Source organism: Macaca mulatta, chromosome 4 (assembly GCF_049350105.2).
Source record: "Macaca mulatta isolate MMU2019108-1 chromosome 4, T2T-MMU8v2.0, whole genome shotgun sequence".
Classification (NCBI taxonomy): Eukaryota; Metazoa; Chordata; class Mammalia; order Primates; family Cercopithecidae; genus Macaca; species Macaca mulatta.
Window position 1 is genome coordinate 35466969 of NC_133409.1, and position 20013 is coordinate 35486981.

Below are 20013 nucleotides of genomic sequence, written 5' to 3' on the forward strand. Positions count from 1 at the left end.
CTGAAGGTCTCAGTCCAGCCTCTGTGGCTGCATGCCTTATGAGAGTAATCATTCTGAAGTCACAGGATATTCTCAGAAAGAACCCATTTCCATCTGTGAATCGAAGTTGTAAGGTTAGAGCAACCAAAGATCACTGATGAGTTGGCATGAAGGTAGGTAGACATAATCACAGTGGGGACTGAGCTTTGGGGAAGGAAAAAGCAAGCCATGTCCCTTTGGGAGCCCAGGAGGAAGCTGTCAAGAAATCGGGGTGACCCAGGTGCAGAGAAAGTTCATCAGTGCTGATTAAGGATTACTTCTCATTTGCTTTACAATGCACAGCGTTAGCCTTAAACAGATTCTTGAGTACAAACTTCATAAAGGCAGATACCAATTCTAGATGCATCCTCTGTACTACTTTACACCCAATAGATTCAGGTGTTGTCCGAGTGGGTGGAATTGTTTTCAGTGTTTCAAGATTATAATGTGTCATAAATAAGTCTTTCTTTGCTGAACTTCTCATTTAGTCTGGTTTGTGTGTTAAGGTATTTTCTTGTTGCTCCAGTCCTGAATTTTTGCCTCAAAGGCTACACTCCACCTGTTTTAAATTAGCAAGCGCACCTAATTACCCTAATATGTACCAGATTGGTTTGCCTTTTCCTCTTATGTTCCAGGCTTCAACATCCTTTGTCGCTCTGTACTTAGAGTTCCAAATTGGAAACGAGATAAAAGCAGTGCATGTTCCTTGCATAGGTCAATAATACAGTTACATATAAGTGAGCATTCTGTTACATATCACCAACAACATTCTGTATGTTTGCCATAAACAGGATCTAACTCTTTATTTCTGTTCTAAAATCTCAGAAATATCATGTGAACATTTTTCATTATTAGTGTATATTAATCCTTTTAAATATCTGTATAATATTCCATTATATACAGTTGGCATGATTGATTTAACCAATTTTCTGTTGCTGAGCATTTCAGTTGATTCCAAGTTGTTGCCATTGCTATCATGCTGCAGTGAATATCCTTATACATAGTTTTCATGTATTCTCAGGCACATCTTTTGAAAGGAGAATTCATAGAAGGGAAATTGGCAGTCACCAGGCAGGGGGTGGCAAAGGGAATGGACATTTCAATTTTTGAAAGTCTTTCTCATGTTACCCTCAAGAAAAGTACCACTTTGTCCTCTCATTGACAGCTTATTAGAGCTTCTTCCCTTATACCTCACTGGTAATTGTCATAATCTATCTTTTTGTCTTTTTTTTTTCATTTTTGCCAATTAGTAAGTGCAGTTAATATTTTTACTTTGGGAATTACCTTAGTTTGCATTTCTTTGCTCATTCTTCTTTTCATTTGTTAACAAAACATTTATGTTTTTTCTTCTGTGAATCAACTATCAAAGTTTTTTACCCACTTTTCTCTTGACTGGCTATCTCTAACAGGACATTGTAGAGGAAACAAACCATTATTAAGTGTAGGAGATACTTGAAACTAAAAATATCTGAGGCATGATTCCAAATTACACTATCCTTGTAGAAAGTGGTAGTATGTATGTATGGTGTTTTTACAAACATGGTTTTATCCTGTTATTGTTATCTTAGGCTTCCCTTGAACTCATTTTTACTGCTAAGCATTCTTTCTGATTTTTATTATATTCCTGACATCTTAGGCAATTTATCGTTCTTCTCAATTTTTCCCTTTCAGCTCATATATTTGGTAGATAATTCAGCAATCTCAAAAATCCCAGGCAGAAAATTCCTGTCCTTAGATACATGTGATTTTTCAAAGAAGAGATTGTTTTTAAGAAGTAAGCACATTTAAGAAGGTATATAGGAATTCTTATCCATGCTTTCCAATACTTAATGTTGTCATTAATCCATAATTTTCTCCCCCAATATAACTTTCTCCTTCTCTTCCTATACTTTATCCTCCACCTTTTCCTTTTTTCTTCTCTTTGCCCTTTCTCTGCTCCTTTGTTTCACTTTCTCTGTTTTCCTCTCTAGGTAGAGAGCTTTCTCTCTGACAGCAACTCTGAACCAATTAATTTTCTCTCCTGGAATTCTAGGTGAAAACTCTTAATAAAGCAGGCACTGATTGATACTTCAGTGGTGAAACAATAGTTGTACCCATTAAATTCAGGAGTGAGGCCAGGATGTACACCTTCATCCCAGTTGTGTTTACCTTTGCTCTGGAGGCACTAAGTGACACAGTTAGAAAATAGCAATTGTAGGTTTTAAAATTAGGAAAAGGGAGGCAAACAATACTATATCAAAATGATATAATTGTATTTCTAGAACACCTGAGAGAATGAACTGGAAACTGTTTTTCTTAAACAGCTAGCAAGTTTAGTAATGTGGTTTAGTACAAAATCAATGCACAAAAATCAGTAGCCTTTCTACTTTCAAACAACTACTTGAAGATAGAAATGGGAGTAAAAGAAATATGCAATACCAATTGTATTGTTTACCAATATACAATAGAAACCCAATGACAAAATACCCAGGAAATAAAAAGTAATAAGAAATGAGAAAGGTCTATGTAAAAAAAAAAAGAAAAGAAAGAAAAGAAAACAAAAAAAAACTATGGCATATAATTTATTTTTAGATAAAATGCTAAAGCAGTATAAAAACACCAGTTTTCCATGTATTTATGTATAGATTTAGCATGATTCCATAAAAATTACTAACTGGATTTTAAAAAATCAAATTCTAAAGTTCATGTGCAACATAAAATGTGTAAGAACACACTAGAAACTTTTGACAAAGACAAATAATGAGGCCAGGTGGGCCGATCTGCCGAGGTGGGCAGATCACCTGAAGTCAGGAGTTTGAAATCAGCCTGGCCAACATGGTGAAACCCCATCTCTACTAAAAATACAAAAATTAGCCAGGCATGGTGGCGTGCCCCTGTAATCCCAGCTACTCAGGAGACTGAGGCAGGAGAATCACAGGATGGCAACTCTTAATATTGACCCAAATACATACTGGATTTAGTATCTAGTACAAATATATGAAATTGATATGTAATGTAGGTAGTATTTCAAACCAAGGGAAGAGAGATTATTTACATGTAAACAATAGTTAGATTCCTGCCTGATTGTTACGCAAAAAGAAATCCCAGATGCATCAAAAAATTTAAATGCAAGGAATTAAACCATAAAATTACAGAAAGAAACATGGGAGAATGTTTTAAATATAATCTTAGATTGCAGAAGGTCCTTCCAATGATGACATGAAACCATTCGTGAGCACACTGATAGGATTAACCATATGCAATTGAAATTTTCTGTATGATAAAAGATACGATCAAATAAAGTAAAAATATAAATTAAACATGCTTGCCACGCATATTACATCCAGAAACCTGATTTCCTCAATACGTAAAAAAATTTGTATAAATCAGTTCTAGAAAACCAAATGAGAAAACATTCTTCTCTGGATATAGCTATAAGAAATCCAACACCATGCTTACACTGGGGAAGGAGAACCAGAGGCTAAAGTGACTCCCTCTTCATTTTATACTGCTGGGTTTTTAGCATGAGTATGTGGAGTGTCCTACTTTGTTCTGGCTGCTGTAACAAAAATACCATAGACTGGATGGCTTATAAACAACAGAAACCTACTTATCACAGTTCTGAAAGCTGGGAAGTCCAAGATACCAGCAGATTCAGTATCTAGTGTGGACCCACTATCTGGTTTTTAGATGCTATCTTCTTACTGTGTCCTCACATGGTAGAAGGGAAAGTGAGCTCTCTGGGATTCCACTTATAAGGACACCAATCCCATTCATGGACTCTGCCCTCAGAATCTAATCACCTCCCAAAGGCTCCGTCTCTTAATACCACCTTGGGGGCTAGGATTTCAACATAGGAATTTGGGGGAGACATATTCAGCCTATAGCAAGTAGTTTCCAAAGAGAAATAAGTGAGAGAAAAACAGACTGAGAAATACATTTTAAAAATTGAAAATCTACGTTTTCTTCAATTCATCTTGCTGCCAATAACCTGTACAAGTAGGAGAAGAGAGGGAAAAAGATGAAAACAGAAATAGTCCAGAAATAGTTGCAGGCATCTCCACCACCTTCCTTTTTTTTTTTTTTTTCTAATACATTTGCCATTAAGGTTTCAACCATGGGGTTTCTCTGAAAAACACCTGTATGTCTCTTAAATGCTAAAAGAATTTTTCATTTACAAGTGGAATAGATCATTCTTTTTGTGAGTGGTGGGAAGTTTGGTCTTGCCATCCCCCAGGAAGTCTCCCTTCACACCTCGTTCTACCTTGCTTTAAGTATGATGCAACTTAGATTTTACTTATGGAAAAAAAAAAAAGTAAAATTTTCCAGCAGAATGATGTAATTTGAACAATTTTCTAATGTTTGTATAGAGTTTTGAGAATGCTTTTCTATTAATTGAGCTACCATCAATTGGAAAACTTCTTAATACATTTAAAGTACAGTATATTAGTCTGTGGTTTAAAAGATGGCATACCTCATTTTTCGTTTAGATGGTGATTTTTATCTTGGTGAGAGATGGCTCCTTATTTAGAGCAGTTAAGAATGTAAGACCTTTAGTAGCCTTAACAGCATGGACATGGCTGTGTTATTTGCCAAAGTGTAGGCTTATTTATACAAGATATTTAATAGTAGTTGGGCAGCTAGAATCGAAATTGCTATTGTTCTTCAGCTTTCCCCCTTGTCCTGTAGGAAAGCCAACAGTGTGTGGGATTTTACAGGTATTTAAAATCACTGGAAGGAATATTAATACTTATTAGAGACTCACTATTTAATGGTGTCTCGAAAAACATAGCCACTATCCTGTAAGTGAAGTTACTATATGTTTTCCTGAAGTGGAGGGGTCTCTATAAAAAGTCCAATTTGTGATTTTGAATGCTTCAGTTCATCCAGGAATATCTCGGCAATTTCCTGCATCTTAGTAAATTGATGACATTTTCAGTGATAGTTTCTTTACACCAGTTTCAAGTCACCTTCCTGTCAGGAAATGCAGAGAATGGGGAGTGTGACGGCGACTGTGTAAGAGCTTGTCCAGATTTGAGGAGATGGGATGCGGGGCAGAAAGCATATTTCTACTTTGAGGGAAATGGCCTTCTAATTTCTTCTTTTCCTGCAGAAAACATCTCCCACAGGGTCTCAGCAGGGTGTTTTCTGAGCTCATTATGGATCTGTTACTTGGCCTCCTGGAGACTTCTGTATTCTACGGGCTTCTGGCTTTTAGTCTTTGGAGATCAGTTGTTCTATGTCATTGTTACACAGCTCATAATTGGTGGGGGCACATATTTTACAGTTTATCAGGCTGGCAGGTTTTGAAGGCATTACTAACAGAACAGGTATAGATTTCCAAGGGCAGTCTCGTCTCTATTCCTAGCATTTTCTGCAGGCTCAAGATGTACTTGACCATAAAGTAATATTTTACATTTAATCACTTGACTATCATTTTGCAAAATTTCTAAACATTTTGTATTTCCTTTTAGTTCCAGCATTGATGCAAATGTAGAACTATACTGAATATTGAGAAACAATTCTCCCCAAGGTAGACCAGCAAAGATCTTCAGAATGTGTCCATAAAAATCATAGCTTGAACTTGCCACAGAATTTATATTTTGCAGATTTTCACATTATATCACCCTTATGGCATCTTCTCTACTCCCCATATGCCCAGGCCCCATATTCCTCTTCATTTTTCAATTAGTTTTATGCTTGGGTGTCCCAATGGAAACAGAATAGTGCTTGCAGAATTGATCAGATTACTCATGCATTTGATCCAATTGCATCATGAAGATAACTAAAAACATCAGATGAAAGGGTTTAGGTTTTCCTACCTTGTTTTTCTTATTGATTTTATGTTTGTCACAAGACAAGTCTCCAAATCTGAAGAAATAGAATGAATTTAAAAGAAAGGCATGCTTTATTCTTTCTATATCTCCCAACTGTCTCTCTTACATAAATTCAACTGTTCTTTTTAACTACCAAATTGTTAATGCTTTTGCCACTAAAATATACAGATTCTATTCAGATAGTTTTTGACTCTTAAGTCTCAGAACAAACTTGCAGTCATAACTACCTCTCCATGGACAGCAAGCCATCATTAATTACTTAACTTAGTATATTTTTAATTTGCCTAGCAGAGCAGTAAAAGAATAATGTGAGCTATAAAGAGTTAATAATAGCTATTGTTTGAGAACTTCTTATAATCAACACAAAAGTAAGCATTATATACATAATTTATCTTTTAAAATTCCTCGTAGTCAGACCCAGCCGATATCACTAATATCATTCACTTAGACCTTAATTGCCAGACACTGAGCTGTGCTTTGCATTTATTATCTCCTCTGCTTCACAACAATCCTACAGGTACTGTTACTATACCCATTTTACAAATGAAGGAACTGAGGCTCCAAGAGGTTGATTCATTGTTCAAGTGTGGTTATTAAGTATTAATAACTGCTGTGTAGGGATTCAAGCCTCCTAGGTCTTCTGCCTCAAGTACACCATATACATTGTATCAAAGAAGGCTTTGCCATTTTATTGATGGAGGAACTGAGATAAGAAAAGCCACTGGCATGGCCACCAAATGAGGAAGCAAAGACATGGGCCCCTGTTTCTCTGATTCCAGTGTCCATGTGAAAAACTATCATGCTACACACTAAAATATGATTTTTTTTTTTTTGAGATGGAGTTTCGCTCTTGTTGCCCAGGCTAGAGTGCAGTGGCACAATCTCAGCTCACTGCAACCTCCACCTCTTAGGCTCAAGTGATTCTCCTGCCTCAGCCTCCCAAGAAGCTGGGATTACAAGTGCCTGCCATCATGCCCAACTAATTTTTTGTATTTTTAGTAGAGACGGTTTCACCATGTTGGCCAGGCTGGTCCTGAACTCCTGACCTCAGGTGATCCACCTGCCTTGGCCTCCCAAAGTGTTGGGATTACAGGCGTGAGCCACCGCACCCAGCCAAAAGTGATTTGTATTCTATTTTTATTTTTTAAACTTTATATGATTGAACCCGTAGTCACCCATATGAATTTTCTTTTTTCAATTCTGGTAAAGATATAGATTAAAAATCCTATTCTAAAAGTTTGAAATGTCTCAACTGGGAAGAAAGTCCTAAAACTGTTCTAGCTTGAACAGAAAATATTTCCATCTGTCACATTTGTGGATACCACATGGGGTTTTTATATAATGTTTTTGTTTGGTACTCGAGGCATAGATTAATTTTTACTTCCTTTGGGCAGACAGCCTCACATTCTGGTGAATTTTTAAACCTCCAGATAAAGATAAAAATTCAAACATATAAATAAGACGGTATCAAATATATTTAAAATAATAGTCACACTTCAACTGGGAAGATGATGAAAAATTGGAGGGCAGGGACCCTTATGAAACAGGAACAAGGGTGAATTAGAATCTATCTGCATGGCATACCCTCAGTGATGTGCCAAGCCTTCATTAACTGCCACCACTTCTTGGAAGCCTCTTCCGACTCCTTTAGATGGTATGGAAAAGCATTCTCCAATGCTCCTGTAGCTCCATCATAGCAATTATTTTTATTTTAAATGTTTATTTCTACTGTTTTCCTACCGGACTCCATACTCCTTGAAATCAGGAATGAGATTTTATTAACTTTGTGTCCCCAGTGCCTGGAACATTTCAACCGGACTCAAGCCTTCATCAACTCAGTTCACAGTCAACATATACTTACTGAGCATTTAGTATATGCCAGACACTCTGTCAAGGCACTGGGGCAGCATGAAAAAACAATAGAAAAGAGAATATATAAACAAGAATGAACACTGGACTGGGAGTCTGAAAACTTGTATTCCATTTCTATTCTGTCTGCTAATTTGGTGTTTGATCTTCAGTAACATTCCTGGCCTTTAGTTGGCTAAAAGGAATGTCTGGATTGAAAGACGTCTAAAGTCTTTCAGCTCTGTAAGTCTATGTAATTATCATTATCTCAAATATAACTGAACCATGTCTAATGTGTTACAGGCTCACATTGTGGTCAGAATAGTGTGCAAGTGTGGTTAGAAGACCTAAATATATAGGAATAAACTTCTGTGAGTGTGAGAATACTAAAAACTGGTATGGCTTAGTGCCATAAAAAGCAAATACCAGAATGTGCTTAAGCTGGTAAAAGAGGGTAAAGAACAACAATAAGGCTTTTAAGATTAGTATGAGAACAAAAATAGGAGAGGTAAGCCTGAAGATTAGAACGGACGGTATGTGGTGTAGTGTTACACATGACACACAAAGCAGAAATCTTCTCATCAAGAAGAGCTTTTGTCTGCAAAGGCAAATGGTTCAAAGGGAAGTGAACCCAAGAGAGGCAAGCAGACAGTGGGCTTGAGTGTGGGCAAGAGTACATCTCTCTGTAGTGAGAAAGGTGGAAAATAAGATTTCCTACAGATGATTTCCAAGACCCACAATGAATCTCAGATTTATGAAAGATGCCAAAAGCCTGGAGATAGCCCAACGGTATCCTGGTTTGCAAAGTAAAGAAGGTGTGTTTTGTGAATTTCAAGCTGGTAATCTTGATGTCTATTGCTTAGCAAAATTGTGGCTGGTTTATGAGCACTGGGAATGGAAAAAAAGAAGATCAATATGTAGCCAAAAGTTAGCCCAAACTAATTTTGTGTTTTTGGTTGTCTGCAGAGTATATACATATTTGTCTTTTTTTTTTTTTTTTTTTTTTTTTTTTTTTTTTTTTTTTTAATTAAGAGAGGAGGTCTTGCTATGTTACCCAGGATGGTCTCAAATTCCTGGGCTTAAGCAGTTCACCCGCCGCAGCCTTCCAAAGTTGCTAGGATTACAGATGTGAGCCATCACGCCCAGCCCATATCTGTCTTTTAACTTGGGCTTTGACAAAATCATGATCTCTTTTTGAAGAATACGGAAACATTAAATGTGGCTGGTGTTCTAGTTAGATTTATTTATAACCAGCTAAATGACGTCATCAAAATGATGGTTGCTGATCAATATAGTCTCAGGCCAGGAAACATATTTTGAGCCCAGTGTCTACTTCAATGCCAGGTGTCCATTTTTATTGGAGTTACATGAATATCTACACAAATTAATAATGTCTATCTAGAAAGAGGTCTCTAGTGGAATATCATAGAGTTTTCTTTGCTCTGTGCTTTCTTCAATTTCCAAACACTTGGGTGAAGCTTTGGAAGTCAGATTTATAATATTTGCAGATGAACACAAACTGAGAGGGACAACATGATTTTGGAAGCCAGGCTTAGGATCCAAAGAGACTGATAAGCATAAATTCTGTTCCTAAGTTAACAAAATGAAATTCAGTGTAGTAAAATCCTTCACTTGAATCTTTGAGGGAATAAGTCCCAGCCCTGCCCAGTCAGGCATGGTGGAGTGCAAAGAGGAGGATGTGGAGGTAGAGAGTGGTCTCCTTTGAGTCTGCATCTTCATACACTGAAGGGGATCTGGTCAGGTGCAAGAGACCAGATACTCATCCAAGGTGAGGCCTTCAAACTTATGTACTCCCCATGACTTTTTGCAGGCAATCATTGAGATTTGTAAAATGGGAGTTGTTTGGTCCACAGGCCTAGTTATAAAGGCAGAGCAGCATTCTTTAGCATTTGGTGTTATTATAGAAACAGGAATCAGGATAAGAAAAAAGAAAACCTCAAATGAAAGCAAACCTGGAGGCCCCTCCCCATCTCAAATGGGAGGCTCTGGGGTCACTCCTAGCCGTGTGACTCTAGGCAAGTTATCTGAGCTCTCTTAGCCTCAGTAATCTGAAAAATAGATATTAGAATTATTTCACCTCCAGAATTATTGTGAGAACAAATGTTTTTGTACTAAAGCACTTAGAATAGTGCCTGGCCACAAGCAGTATGGGCTGTTATTACTATTATTATTAAAACTTAGAAAAGTATGGCTTGTTACAATGAGGAGACTAGTTAACAGGATTCTTACACTTCCCATGCCTTAGAAAAACATACAAAACAAAAAAACAGTCATAAAAGTGTAGGATGGAGGGCATGTAGCTTTGCAGCATCGACCACAAAAAAAAAAAAAAGGTAGATTTGGGCTGTTTTTGCATATACTGACCACTTTGTACCAACTGGCATTACAGTTTGAAGATGCAGAGCCTGTAGATTCACTCTAGATTTTAGTTTCACTAGGCTTCATTTTTCTTTCTTTATCTTTTTTTTTTTTTTTTTTCAGAGAGACAGGCTCTTGCTCTCTCACCCAGGCTGAAGTGCAGTGGTATGATCATAACTCACTGCAGCCTCCAGCTCCTGGGCTCAATTAATCCTCCTGCCTCAACCTCCTGAGTAGCTGAGACTACAGGCATCTGCCACCATGCCTGGCTAACTTGCTAAAAAAATGTTTTGTAGAGATGGGGTCTTGCTGTGTTGCCAGTGCTGGTCTTGGACTGCTGGCCACAAGTGATGCTAAAGCCTCAGCCTCCCAAAGCGCTGGAGTTGCAGGTGTGAGCTCTGCACTCAGGCTTCACTAGGCTACTTATTGTGAAACTGCCTTTAGCATCCCCATGCCATTTCCCGGTGTTGGTCCCTCATTCCTGCTTTCATCTCCTAGTTCAGATTAATTTTTCTAAAATAACAACAGCAGTATTTATGTCTTACTCCAACTCCATGGCAGATGTGTGTAAATTGCAAGCATTTAGGAATAGCATTTGCCAACTCCCAAGACTTGGCTCTCCCTCTCGCTCTGGCCTCACTTACCTAGCTGACCTCCTGTAGTACTGAGTTGTGTGCTTGCCAAGTTCCTATTCCCTGGCCTGCTTTCCTTCCCTTGACCTTCCTTGAAATGCTGCTAATCTGACTTTTGACTGTGATCTATGTGCTGTCTCATGTGTGAGGCCTAAAGAAAGGTCCTTCTCTAATGGAAACTTTCATTCTAGGAGTTACCTCATTCTGTTTTATGTGGATCTGTTAGCTCCTTCATTAGGTTTCAAGCTCTTTGAAACAGTGATTGAATTTGCTCACCTTTGCTTTCCTCTTGGGGTCTACATTGGGTCCCCAAGTGATAATAGAGCCTTCTGTAGTACTGAATTGCTTTGAACAGAATTAAAGGACATTGGCACCAAATGTGATTTTGCTAATCCTTGGTAGATTTGGTGCCTGTGTCTGGGCCTGACGAGGGTAGAATGGCTGAAGAAAATGTGATCCCCCACCCATTATATTCTTTATTTCTGAACTACTCTAGAAGTTTTTGCCTCTTTTAGTTTCTATACATTTTCATACTTTTAAGCTACCCTTGCTTTTTCTTCCTGTCTAACCTTTCTTCACATGCTCACATGCAAGCCCAGTCATCCATCTCTCTTTTTCACCTTTCTGCCCTCATATATTTTTCTTAAAATATCTTTTCTCATCTTACCGCCTTTCCTCTATCAGCCTCCTGAGCAGAAAATGGTAGTGCTAATGTTTTAAAAAGTGGGGGAGGACTAGAAATCTGTATGGAATGTAATTCACTTTTATTGCTTTTAAATTAAATGAAAGACTTTGCCCGTGTTTCCATTATACTCAGAAGGATTTCAGACTAAATCCTTAAGCCTGCCATATGAAAATAACTGGACTAGATGGCTGCTATCTAATCTGAGCATTTAATTCAAACATTTGAAATGGTTTTTGCTTCCAGAAAACGTAGGTTGACACTAAGCTTTATTTTAGCAAAGGTTTGGGAAAGGTTCTAATCTGTAGTATGTACACTTTAATAAATTTCATAGACTAGAGCAACAGATTACAATTTAGTTTGTTCTTCCAACATAAAACTATTTTAATCCTAGTTATAAGTTCAATGAAGGCTGGATTTACTCACTGACTTGTTAAAACTGTAGATATCAACCACAACCCTGTTATTTAAACACAATTCAGAAATCATAAATAGAAATTCAAAAGGAGAGCTCAATGCTGCAAGATGAGATTTGATGCCCTGAAGAAACTCTGAAATTTGCCAAAGACCTTGTGGGACTTAAAATAACTTTTTGTTTCCTACCAGCTAGATATGGCAGCTTGAGAACTATTTATTATAAATCAAAATAGATATTTTACCAACTCAGAAAATGTTGCTTTTTGTTTGGATATTAATCTTGTTTGTTCATATTTTTAACTAGGAAAGTTACAATGTAATATGGTCATCCAACAGACCACAAGAAGAGAATTTATCTCTCATTTTCAACATTTCAGCAAATATTTCTTGAACACTAACTGTGTGCAAGGCACTACAGTGAATGTTTCTGCTAATGAAAATATGAATTAAATTTGATGCTTGATCATAAGAACTGTGATATAATATTATAAATGCCATAGAAAACTTGCTATTATAAAAAGCTTTGAGGAGTTAATGCTTGCATAGGGTGCAGTGGGTCAGCTAGAGAAGGCTTTATAAAGAAAGTGGAATATGAGCTTTGATGCCTAGCCAGATGTGGGTGTGTGAAGAACAGGGCAGGGCAGTGGGGAGTGGGTGGATTCTGGACAGCTGAAACATTGTTAACAAAATCTCAGAAATGGTACAAAATGGAATATGAATGAGAAAAACAGAACATTGGTTAGGTCTTATTTTTATGCAAATTAAAGAGAAGAGTTAGAGACAAAGTTAAAGTCAATGGGTCTAGAATTTCAGCTTAAACTTTGGTAGGTAGTGGAGAATATTTTATCATTATTCTGCTCTTTAAACAACTTCAGAGATGATTGATCTGCACTAATCTTGATTGTAAAGGAAGAGAAATTGTTTGGAAGACCAGTTAGGGCATTATTATATTGTCTAGTAAAAGTTAATAAGATCTGCACAAGGCTGGGAAGAGTAGGACTAGAACAGAGGGGTGGATTTAAAGGACATCATGTAGTGGAAATTTCTAGGATTTAGAATCTGATTGGAGAGGAAGAAGAAAGGGAGGAGTTAAAAATAACTGTAAAGAGCCAAATCTGAGAACTGACCCTGCTAAAAAAGTCAGACAAGTCAAGTGGTGCAGCTGGTGTGTGCTAGAAAGTAAGTTCAGCTTTACTAGCAGTACATGAATGTGTGTATGTTCCCTAATGGATAGTGGAAAGTATGAAATTGAAACTCAGAATATGACCTGGAATATAGACTTGGGACTCATTAGCATCAAGGAAATAGTGAAGATGTAGGAACAGATATGAATGCCAGGGGAGAATATGGAAGAGAAGATGGCCAAGGACAAGACTCTAGGGAGAAGTTCTACTTTTAGGTGAGTCTGTTGAAATAGTGAGGTCAGAGTAGAAGTGAGAGAACTTAACATCATAAAAGACTGGGGAAGATAGAGTGTGGAGAAAGGAGGAGCAGTAATATCCATGGAAGCAGAGAGGTAAGGAAGATGAAAACTGAGGGGGAAATTATATGTGGCAGCTAAGAATTCATTGACGACTTTCACAAGAGAGGTCTTAGAACTGTGACTTGCTGGAATGTATCCTCTTTGTCAGTCTGGAGTGTTTGTTTTTGACTTATTAAGTATGCTAGATTTGTCCAATGATTTAAAGTAGCACAGATAACTCTCTCTCTCTCTCTCTCTGTGTGTGTGTGTGTCTGTCTGTGAGAGACAGAGAGAGAGACAGAGAGAGAGAGAGAAGGAGAGAGAAAGAGTAAGCACCAGTCTTGTGGCCAGGGGACTATTTTATATTAATAAGTGATAAAATTATTTAAATATTCCTTGAGCTCACATTTCATCAATAATAGAAATGTTTACTTAGCCATAAAGGAGATCTCTGGAAATTGACATTAGTCAATAAATAAAATTTGTACCCAAACTATGTTAATTAAAAAGACATTCTGCCCCATTTAATCACATGAAACAGCAACAGCAACAAAAATTCTATGTAAACAGCTGTTTAATTGAATTGATGCTCATACCCCAGGAACATATTTAGATCATCTTTTTCCTTTTTTTTTTCTTCAGAATAAAAGGCCAAGCTATGATAGCAACTGGTGGAGTGATAACTGGCCTGGCCGCCTTGAAAAGGCAAGACTCTGCCAGATCACAGCAGCATGTCAACCTCAGCCCGTCTCCTGCTACCCAAGAGAAGAAACCCATCAGGCGCCGGCCCCGGGCAGATGTTGTGGTTGTTCGTGGCAAAATCCGGCTTTATTCCCCATCTGGCTTTTTTCTTATTTTAGGAGTGCTCATCTCCATTATAGGAATTGCCATGGCCGTTCTTGGATATTGGCCCCAAAAAGAACATTTTATTGATGCTGAAACAACACTGTCAACAAATGAAACTCAGGTCATTCGGAATGAGGGTGGTGTGGTGGTTCGCTTCTTTGAGCAGCATTTGCATTCTGATAAGATGAAAATGCTTGGCCCATTCACCATGGGGATTGGCATTTTCATTTTCATTTGTGCTAATGCCATTCTTCATGAAAACCGTGACAAAGAGACCAAAATCATACACATGAGGGATATCTATTCCACAGTCATTGACATTCACACGCTAAGAATCAAGGAGCAAAGGCAAATGAATGGCATGTACACTGGTTTGATGGGAGAAACAGAAGTAAAACAGAATGGGAGCTCCTGTGCCTCAAGATTGGCAGCAAATACGATCGCCTCTTTCTCGGGTTTTCGGAGCAGTTTTCGAATGGACAGCTCCGTGGAGGAGGATGAACTTATGCTAAATGAAAGTAAGAGTTCTGGGCATCTTATGCCCCCTTTGCTCTCTGACAGCTCTGCGTCTGTCTTTGGCCTCTATCCACCTTCTTCCAAGACAACTGATGATAAGACCAGCGGTTCTAAGAAATGTGAAACCAAGTCAATTGTGTCATCGTCCATCAGTGCTTTTACATTGCCTGTGATCAAACTTAATAACTGTGTTATTGATGAACCTAGTATAGATAACATCACTGAAGATGCTGACAACCTCAAAAGCAGGTCAAGGAATTTGTCAATGGATTCCCTTGTGGCTCCTTTGGCTGACACCAGTGAATCCTTCCAGCCCGTCAGCACAGTGCTACCAAGGAATCATTCCATCGGGGAGTCTTTGTCGAGTCAATACAAGTCATCCATGGCTCTCAGACCTGGGACTGGACAGCTCTTGTCTCCTGGGGCTGCCAGAAGACAGTTTGGGTCCAATACATCGTTGCATTTGCTCTCATCACACTCAAAGTCCTTAGACTTAGACCGGGGTCCCTCCACTCTGACTGTTCAGGCAGAACAACGGAAACATCCAAGTTGGCCTAGGTTGGATCGGAACAACAGCAAGGGATATATGAAACTAGAGAACAAAGAGGACCCAATGGATAGGTTGCTTGTGCCCCAAGTTGCCATCAAAAAAGACTTTACCAATAAGGAGAAGCTTCTTATGATTTCAAGATCTCACAATAATTTGAGTTTTGAACATGATGAGTTTTTGAGTAACAACCTAAAGCGGGGAACTTCTGAAACAAGGTTTTAATGTTAAAAGAATATATCATTTTACAAGGGTATATATTTTAAAACGATTTTCACTGGTGTTTCCTTCTTAAAGCACTGGCTATAAGCCTTTTTAATCAAATGGTTTGTAGTGTATTAGAATTGGCTGCTTAGTTCGTAATGAAGATGGTTGTATGTTTGGGTTACTTGTGACTGCAGTACTCTATGTTATCACATATGATTTTATTTTTCTCTTCCTTTGAAAGCATGATCTCTTTTATTAATATGAATGCAAAATAGTTGCATCCAAATTAAAGCTTATTTTCTTTACTTTTAAGTTCTTTGATTGCCCTATTCATAAAATGAAGTGTCCAGTGTGGAAAACAGAGGATACTAAAGTGTGGACCAGGAGTACAAATTCAGTCCCAATACTCAATACATATTATAGAAGACTATGAGTGCAAACCTTAGGATGTGATTTTCTGAATAATTGTTCTTTGTAGGATTTGGTTAAATTATTTAAACTGAAGAAGATCTAGTTTCGGTGTGAGCTCAATAATGTTAATTGGTTAAGTTCATTGTGAATCTTGAGTTTTAGATAGGTAGTATTTTTTTCAATATCACTTCTGTTTTTAGTGGTATTATATCAAGAAACAATGTATTCAAGAGCCATGGCTGACAGTGCCAGATATACTTAGGAATAAACATCAAAATGCAATATAGTAGCTATAACTTTAGATATTCAGAATCAAAATTTATTTGCAAGCTGACTTGATAAAATAAATGAACCAATATAATTTGTAGAAATGCTATCTTTAAATAATTATATACATGAAGACGATGTTGACTAATGAATGAAGATACATTATATACTAGTTAATGCTAACTAGTCTCAGTACTTTTTTTTAGCCCTCTGTTACCTTCCAATAGCCCCTCATTCCCACATTCTATTTTCCCCCAATGTGCTTTAGATCCTGGTATTTGGAAAACAACCAGCTAACCTTGACATTTCTTTTTACCTTCACATGCCACTAGCTTGGTAGTTCAAAAAAAATTTAGTTCTTGATAAATTGCCTTGAAGTTTACCTTGTGCTGGAAAGCCTTATGATAACTCCAAAGACTTTCTCATGGTATAATACATGTTGTTTAGGATTGTGTTTCTTAGTTACTGAAGATAATAAATATTAAAGTGGATGTTTTCCTCAGAAAATTTTCATGTTTTCCTTTAAGGTAACATACTTGTAAGAATTGTTTAAGAAAATACTCAGGAAATTCTAAAGGTTTCTCCCAATACCTAAACATTTCTGAACATCAGTATTGCAGTTGTGGAAGAGCAGAAGGAGGATACATTTGTTTGTGTTGCTCCCCAAAATTCCACCTTGCGTTTGCATCACAAACATCCCTCAATTGAGGCAGTTTTATTTGTTAGAACATTAAACCTGTGTATTGTAATAGAGTGGGCTTAATATTTTACTATAAAGCATTTAATAAACTTCTGTTATTAATAGAAGTTTGTGTTCTTCACACCTTTGCTATTGCTTTTTAAATAAAATGTACATTTCTGCTTAAAGTACTGTTTTTCACACTACTGAGGACACTTGATACCCTAGTACATGTACTGAGTATCTCGGCTTTTAAATTTTGCTTCTATTCGGTTAAAGAGCTAGGTCTATCCATGTGTTTAATTTTTGGATAAACACATTTTTTTGTTTTATTATCTTGGGATTGTTTTCACTTAAAGTTTCATTGACTCTCAGGAAAATAACCAAATACAGCATCTAGCAAATGTCAGCGGCACTCAGATTTGAAAACAGTGGCTCTCAACACCCCTGATGTGACAGATGACTGAAGCCATATAATTTGTTCAGTTCATCCCTGAAAGAGCTCTAGAAATTTGAAGAGGATTAAACAGCATGGGTCTTAGTTGATCCAAATAAAGGAATTGGGGGCTTAAAGTAGTGGTTCCTGCTCAATCTTCTCTTCATCAAAAAGCCTGAGTTTTTTACTTATCAAGCAAGTCAACTTTGATAAATTATAAATATTTTTCTCATTTTAAGTTAATCAGAGACATAGATTACTAATTAAGGTTTCAGATTCATATGAGATAGCTGGTGTCACCACATTGATACAATTCTACCTAAAAGCAATGAAACCTGGAATTCTAGTTAGACCATATTTTGTGTATTTCCTTTAGGCTTTTATGAATATTGAAAATTATTTTTAAAATACACCTGCCATATTATATTAGAACTGTACTCTAGATGCTTTGTTTAATCTTAATCACCTTAATTGCCTCTTTAAATCTCCAAATATGGTTATTCTGAGGGGCAGGGGTTTGGGACTTCAGCATATGAATCTCAGGGGGACACAATTCAGCCTGTAACATGGGGTGTGGAGCAGTGAGTAAGGGTTCTTAGTCTAAAGTAGGTGAGAATGTGCAATATGCCCTTAATGACATTGCCACCCTGGCTATGTAGCCTTGAGTCAATCACTTAATCCCTCAATTTCAATTACTTTCTTAATGTCAAGGCTTTGAATTCCTCACCTGTGAAGTGAGATGAGTAATAAAAGAAACTATCAAGTTCTTTCTAACTCTAAAGGTCCAGGGTTCTTGATGCCCTCCGATGAAGATCCACTGCCTCTCCCTGTCTCTTTGTAGCAGATTACTTCTCAAAGGATGAGGGTAGGACTTGCAGAAGAGCAGAGCGGTGGGAGGCATGGATGTTGGAACCAGAAGACCCGGCATCTATCAGTTTATGAAGCTTTCAGGCTTAAATACATGTTTCTATCTGTATAATCTTCGAAGAAACAATGGCAATATAAGTAAAAAGAAAAACGTTATTTAGCACCAGTTTGTATCAAGAGCTACTATAGTAGCTCTTGACAATTTACTAAAGACAAATTTTGAGTTACTTGTTTAGCAGTTCAAATTTAGCATTTATTTATTTATTTATTCATTTTTGAGACAGAGTTCTGCTCTTGTCTCCCAGGCTGGAGTACAATGGTGCAATCTGAGCTCACTGCAACCTCCTCTTCCCAGGTTCAAACAATTCTTCTGCCTCAGCCTCCCACATAGCTGGGATTACAGGAGCCCACCACCATGCCAAGCTAATTTTTTGTATTTTTAGTAGAGATGTGCTTTCACCATGTTGACCAGGCTGGTCTCGAACTCCTGAGCTCAGGTGATCCACCTTGCCTTGGCCTCCCAAAGTGCTGGGATTACAGGCAGGCATGAGTCACTGCGCCCGGCCCCACATTTAGCTCTTAAATTCACCACAGATAACTAAAAGAAGTAAAATATAGCATAAAAAAGAAAAAGACCCATCAGTTTATCAATAATTTTCCTATAACATTTTAAATATTACAGTGGTGGCCTACCACTGACATCCATCCACCTACTGCGGTGTTCAGGTTGTTCAGAGATCTTAATCACTTATTCTCTAAGTAGGAACTGTGAAAGTGCTACTTTGGTTATCCTGTCTCTTACTTTCCGCAAATTACTCTGTCACCCTTCCCTGACCCTATATGTAATCCCGTTTTAGACCTTATATCAAGGTTTTAATGTGTATAACCTTGATGCTGGATTATTGAAGGACTTTGTCTTTAATGTCCCATTTGATGATTAAAGTCCTTTGTGAGGTGTTTTCACACTGAAGTAATTCATTGATTTCTCTGTATATACTGTTTTTCCCAGGATGATGGCATAAGAGAAAAAAGGCCCACTTCATTGAAGTGCCTTTTACTTAATAGTTGATGCTGTCTTAAGATAACAGGTTAGTTTTCTAGGGCTGGTATAATAAAATATCACAAACTGGGTGGCTTAAGCAATAAAATTTATTTTCTCATAGTTCTGGAGACTGCAAGTCTAGGAATAAGGTGCTGGTTGGTTTGATTTCTCTTGAGGCTCCTCTCCTTGGCTCGCCAATGTGTTCTCACATGGTTTTGTGCATCTCTGGTGTCTGTGTATCCACATTTCCTGTTCTTATTAGGATACCAGTAAGATTGCATTAGGGCCCATCATGACAGCCTTATTTTAATTTAATATCCTCATTAAAGGCCCTATCTCCGAATACAGTCACATTCTTAAGTACTGGGGGTTAGTTCAACATAGCAATTGGAGATGGGGGAACACTTCAGTTCATAACAGATAATAATTTTAAAATAACACCTGCCCAAGAACAGGGCTCATTAAAGTGACAAAATGAAGTAAATCTGTCCTCATATATCAGCAGATCAATTCCTCTTCTTGAGGTACATTTTACATAAACTAATTTACATTTATATTTCCTCTCTTACTGTCAGTGTATGATAAGACAAAGGAAGTAACAAAGAGGATATAAGAAACCTCAGACAGGCACAGTGGCTCACACCTGTAATCCCAGCACTTTGGGACCCAAGGCGGGAGGATCACTTGAGGACAGGAGTTCAAGACCAGCCTGGCCAACATAGTGAAACCCCATCTACACTAAAAATACAAAAACTAGCCGGACATGCTTGCTTGAACTCAGGGGGCGGAGGTTGCAGTGAGCCAAGATCATGTCGCTGCACTCCAGCCTGGGTGACAGAGTGAGACTCTGTCTCAAAAAAAAAAAAAAAAAGAAAGAAAGAGAAAGAAGGAAGGAAGGAAGGAAGGAAGGAAGGAAGGAAGGAAGGAAGGAAGGAAGGAAG

The 20013-nt window shown here is 37.6% G+C and overlaps 1 protein-coding gene across 4 annotated transcripts in view; it reads left to right on the plus strand.

Moving 5' to 3' along the window:
- TMEM200A (transmembrane protein 200A) overlaps positions 1–16915 on the plus strand; it is a 78329-nt gene extending 61414 nt beyond the window's left edge. Inside the window, exons 1-2 of one of the 4 annotated variants that reach the window (XM_078001200.1) lie at positions 10183–12971; positions 13897–16915. In XM_078001200.1, the coding sequence (XP_077857326.1) occupies positions 13913–15388 (1476 nt within the window). In that variant the 5' untranslated portion in view covers positions 10183–12971; positions 13897–13912 and the 3' untranslated portion in view covers positions 15389–16915. Of the gene's footprint in view, positions 1–10182; positions 13309–13896 lie in introns of those variants that run through there. The other 3 variants (XM_078001199.1, XM_015137464.3, XM_028847108.2) reach the window with 3 other exon arrangements.
- The last annotated feature ends 3098 nt before the right edge of the window (positions 16916–20013 follow it).